The 5660-nt window shown below is 37.8% G+C and overlaps 1 protein-coding gene across 1 annotated transcript; it reads right to left on the minus strand.

Moving 5' to 3' along the window:
• Nucleotides 1–493: 493 nt before the first annotated feature.
• LOC141404903 (uncharacterized) lies at nt 494–5451 on the minus strand. Its single transcript, XM_073988731.1, has 2 exons — nt 3605–5451; nt 494–3263 (listed from the first exon to the last, which is right to left on the minus strand). Exons 1-2 carry the CDS (start codon nt 5373–5375, stop codon nt 1111–1113), a joined length of 3924 nt encoding a protein of 1307 aa, XP_073844832.1. The 5' UTR covers nt 5376–5451; the 3' UTR covers nt 494–1110.
• Between the last annotated feature and the right edge of the window lie 209 nt (nt 5452–5660).

Here is a 5660-nt window from a genome sequence, read left to right on the forward strand (position 1 = left end):
GGTTTTGTAATAGCCCACATATAGCGGTACCACCTGATTTCAAGTGTTTAAGGATTTTAACTTTATTTTTAACCCGAATAGGCTGTAATTTTGCATTTGGGGTTCCCAATGGTACAGAAACAGCGGAAACGCTTGGTTTTGGGATCCGTCATTACAACAAAATCTGCAATATTATCCCATTTTCCGAAATGTCATTTCTTGAATATTATCGTTGTTTTTGAACGTAGCTTGAAATTTTGCCAGAGAATGTACATATTTTAACTTTATGTATCAGATCCCATCAGAAACGAATTTCGATTTGCGTGTGGGTTTCGTCTTCGGGCATTTTTGGTGACGATATCTCTGTCGACAAAGCCGACTGATACGTTTTCTTACATAAATAAAAAAGTATTATCATTTGTAACCAAATTTATTATTCAAAACTTATAAGTACTAAATATACTTAGAAACAATACATAGAGAATACAAAACAAAAACTTTTGTAACAGGAACATTGAGTATGGGATGTTAACATATCTATTTAGTCGATAGTTAAAAATGTCCTAGTTAGAGCCTTCATGGCTTCATCTTCACCTTTTTCTTGTGAAATTCTTTTAAATTCTGGAGCAAATTGTCTTAGGATAATGAAAGTTTCCATGAAATTATCACCATATCTTCTGGTACATGCTTCGTACATATTTGCAACGGGTCTCTTTGGCAACGTTGTATCTGTTTTAGGGGTTGAAGAAATAGGTGAATTTTCGAGTGGACCCGTGAGAATCGGTGTGTTGGAGACATCAGTCATATTCTCGGGATTTGTGGGAGTTAAAAATTTTCCTCTGGCATCATCTGCCTTATCACTCACTTGCTGATTTATTGGAATGTGACCTGTACCTTGGCAATGGAAACATTTAACCTGGTGTTGTTGTGCACCATTCGATGGGGACTCGCGATTTTCTTTCCCTTCTTCATTTAGCGTAGACTTTACGTCTGCAGTAGCACTTGGTGTTTGAGATATTGACGTTTTGTTAGATTCCAACACATTGGTTGAAGTAGTAGACGATTTTGTTTCAGGAATTGTCGCCAAACTTCCTTCTGCATTAGGAATGGCCGCCGCATTGCTGCTCAAATCTATGGAAATATGAACATTGTTATTTTTTTCTTGCAGGGCAGTGAGAACTTTGTCAAAAGATGCACAGCCACACAATCCCAAGTTATTAAGCCTAAAATAAAAGTACCTTTGCCCACGGCATTAATTAGTACATTCTCTATTTCATTCGATTCAGTATCGTATAAAGTTAAAGCGATTTTATATTTGTAATTGTTGGTCTTTTTCCAATCACCCTTAAGCGGTGGTGGTGCTTGCCAAGTATGAAGATTGTGTTTTCCCAATATATAACCACTCTCAAGCAAGGCATTACGTGCCTTTTCTATATTTTCTAACAATTTTTCATTTTGCAACAGCATAACGGCAAAAAGATTTGTGGGTCTGTATACCACGTTAAAGGTATCTTTTCCCACCATACCGGAGAGTATTTTCCTTAATTTTTCACAATCAATGCCGTATACCGTAAAAGGCCGCAGGAATTTGTCATCTTGTTGCTCCTTGTTTGTAATGGCTAAGGTTGACTTTTCTTCTTCAGCAGCAGCAGGGTATTTTGTTTCGGGTATTGTCGCTTTGCTGGAATCCACCAAATTGCTTGAAGTAGTACAAACTGCTGCATCGGGTTTGGACATTGCATTGGATAAATCCACGGAACTATGAACTTCGTAGTCCTTCTCAAGTAAGGTAGTGCGAACTTTTTCCAAATCTGCCGTCTTCACAAGATTTACAGCCATATAATTTTGATCTATTCGGCTTAAAAGAAAGTTATCTTTGCCCACGGCAATAATTAGCGAATTTTCTATATCCGAACTTTTAGTATCGTATAAATTTAAAGCGGGTTTATAGTTGCCAATATTGATATTTACCCAATAACCTTTGGATTTAACGTTGGGTGGTGGTGCTTGCCAAGCATGAAGATTGTGCTTGCCAAAATTATGACCACTTTCAAGCAAAGCATTACGAGCCTTTTCTACATTTTCCAACCATTTTTCGTTTTTTAAAAGCAGAATGGTAACAAGATTTGTGGGTTTATAATCCACTACAAAGCCACCTCTTCCCACTATGTCATATAGTATGTCGCGTAACTTCTTGCAATGTGCGCCGTATACCGTAAAAGGCCGCAGAAAGTTGTCATCTTCTTGCTCTATGTTTGTAATGGCTTCGGTTGACTTTACTTCAACAGCAGCGGGGCATTTTGTTGTGTTGGATTCCGCCAAATTCCTTAAATCAGTAGTAGATTTTATTTCACCCATTGTCGCCTTGCTAGATTCCACCAAATTGCTTGAAGGTGTAGCACATCCTACATCAGGAATATTTGTTAAATCTACGGAAATATGAACATCGTATTCTTTCTTAAGTAAGGTACTGCGAACTTTATCCAAATCTGCTGACTTCAAAAGCTCTACGGCCATATAATTCTGATTTATTAAGCATAGCAGAAAATTATCTTTGCCCACTGCTTTATTTAGTACGTCCTCTATTTCATTAAATTTTGTATCGTATAAAGTTAAAGCGATTTTATATTTGTGATTGTTTGTATTTATCCAATCACCCTTAAGTTGCGGTTCTAGCCAAGTATGAAGATTGTGCTTTCCAAAAATATAACCACACTCAAGTAAGGCATTGCGAGCTTTATCTAAATTTTTCAACAATTTTTCTTTTTGCAAAAGCAGAACGGTCAAAAGATTTGTGGGTTTATATACCACGTTAAAGTCATCTTTTCCAACAATGCCTGAGAGTATGTTGCGCAATTTTTTACAATTAGCGCCGTATACCGTAAAAGAACGCAGGAATTTGTCATCTTCTTGCTCTTTGTTTGTAATGGCTACGGTTGACTTTACCTCAGCAGCAGGGCATTTTGCTTCAGGTATTGTCGCTTTGCTAGATTCCACTAAATTGCTTGAAGGTGTCGCACAAACTGCATCAGTAATATCTGCCGTATTGGTTAAATCTACGGAGCCATGAACCTCGTAGTCCTTCTCAAGTAAGGTAGTGCGAACTTTTTCCAAATCTGCCGTCTTTACAAGATTTACAGCCATATAATTCTGATCTATGCGGCTTAAAAGAAAGTTATCCTTGCCCACTGCATTAATTAGCGCATTTTCTATATCCGAACTTTTAGTATCGTATAAGGTTAAAGCGGGTTTATAATTTCCAATATTGATATTTACCCAATAACCTTTAAGGAGCATGTTGAATGTAGTGGCTGGATTTGAAACTTTTTTCACAAAAAGTTTTCAAAAATTAATTTTTTGTCGAAAATAGCCGGCCTTCGGCCGGGATTTAAGACTTTCTCCTATGGACAGATGCTAAACAGGGCTAACGCGTTCATATTTTTTTCAAAAATAATTTTTTTGTCAAAAATCATATGGTTTCTCGGAACTTTCGAAGCCTATATCTCGGGAAATACGGATTTCCCATGAATGATATACATATTAGCGTAATCAGCATTCCAAGACCTACCAGTGGACAAAATTTCAAAACTTTCAGAGTCCAGCCACTACATTCATCTTATGCCACCTTTAAACTTAACGTTGGGTGGTGGTGCTTGCCAAATATGAAGGTTGTGCTTTCCAAAATTATGACCACTATCCAGCAATGCATTACGAGCCTTATCGACATTTTCCAACCATTTGTCATTCTTCAAAAGAAAAATTGTCACAAGATTTGTGGGCTTATATTCCATGTCGAAGCCATCTCTTCCCACCATGTCATATAATATATCGCGCAATTTCTTACAATATGCACCGTATACCGTAAAAGGCCGCAGGAACTTGTCACCTTCTTGCTCTTCGTTCATAACGGCTTCCGTTGATTTTACTTTAGCAGCAGCACATTTTGTTCCAAGCATTGGCGGTTTATTAGATTCCACCACTTTTGTTAAACCATTAGCTGATTCTGTCTTAGGCATTGTGGCTTTCAAAGCATCCGAAGTATGAACATGATAACATCTTTCAAGTAAAGTGTTGCGGACTTTCTCAAAACTGACAGTTTTGCGGAGATGCAAGGCCTTCTCGTTATTCTTCGCTGTATTTGCATAAAATCGATGCATTTGAGGGTATATTGCCAATAATACATCATTTTTTTCAGCACCGTAGACGGACAAGGCTGGTGTATAATTGTCAAATGTGGCGGAATCATTAGTTGTCTTTTTGGTTTGAGGTCTATCCCAAGTATGAATATTTAAATTCTGAGGCATTTCAAGTAATTTTTTATGAACTTGATTACAGTTCTCACTCCATTTGTCATCCTCCTGCAGATAGACAGTTACAAGATCTTCAGGCTCCACATCCATGTAAAAGTCAGATTCGCCCAAAACTCCAGATAGTAAAAGATTGCGCATTTCCTTGCAGTTGACGTCATATAAAGTAAAAACCCGCTGGAAGTCGTCCACATCAACATCTTTCTTAATAGCAGCTGGTTCTGATGGTGCTGCTGATGATGATGGTGTTCGTAACATTGACGTTGTGGCCCTTTCAGATACTGCCGCTTTGCTAGTTTCCACATTGTACAAAACTTCAGATATATGCATGTGGTAACCTTTGGGAAGTAAAGCCTTACGAACTTTGTTGGCATCTCCTTCATTCACAAGATGCAAGGTCATGATTTCATCCCTGAATAGACTCATGAGAAACTGATCTTCGCCAACTGCGTTCTTAATTATGCTTACCACATCCATAAATATGTCTGATCCATACAAGGTCAGTACCTTTTTGTAATCCTCATTGTTTTTCTTTTTATTTTTCTTCTTTTGCGGTGGTTGTATCTTGGATTCGGCATCAAAACAATGCATTTTTGACTTGTAACCATGCTCCAGTAAGGCATTGCGGGCTTTAGGCAAATCTTCCATTCTCAAAAGCATGACTGTCATGAGATGTCGTGAAGCAGGAGGCTCTACATCCAGGACAAACTCGTCATCACCTATTAAATCGATTAGTAGATCCCGCACTTCTTCACAGTTGGCTCCGTAAAAGGTAATTGCCGGTTGCTTTTTGAGAGCATTTTTCTTTGCAGTTAATTTGCGACGGAATGCGATATCAAATTCTGCAAAATCTTTTTCTATTTTATCCAGGTTGTTCAGCGCCAAACTAAAAAAGCTGGTAAATGAATCCCAATTGCCACCACCAACTCGCGCATGGTTTCTTCGATTAGACTCTTCTGTTAGTTCTGTTAGTTTTTGCATATCACCTTCCATTCTTGTATGATTTCGAATACAAACTTCACATTTCCTTTCTTTATTTCGTCGTGTTGCAGCTATACATTTATAAATTGTACAAAGAGCTCTGGGCATTTTGCTTCAAGTTTTACTATTCGCATTCACACAGTTTATCTTGTTTCGATTGAGGTTTCTTCTCTTTTTAAACACGCTCGCAACTCTAATTATCAGAAATGAATGCCAAGGTTGTAATTTCTACAGTGCTATTTATTTTGGTGTCGTATTTCGAGTAACCGAATTAGTGTTTATCCCTTTATGATTACTTCATGGATAGGCAATGTGCGCTTATTGAGAGCAAGTGAGCATACATTGCAATGCATTTTACATTGAAGTTTTCGCTCACTTGCTCTCAGTAAGCGC

The sequence above is a fragment of the Musca autumnalis genome, unplaced genomic scaffold, assembly GCF_047663935.1.
Source record: "Musca autumnalis isolate F117 unplaced genomic scaffold, ASM4766393v1 scaffold_5, whole genome shotgun sequence".
NCBI classification, from domain to species: Eukaryota; Metazoa; Arthropoda; class Insecta; order Diptera; family Muscidae; genus Musca; species Musca autumnalis.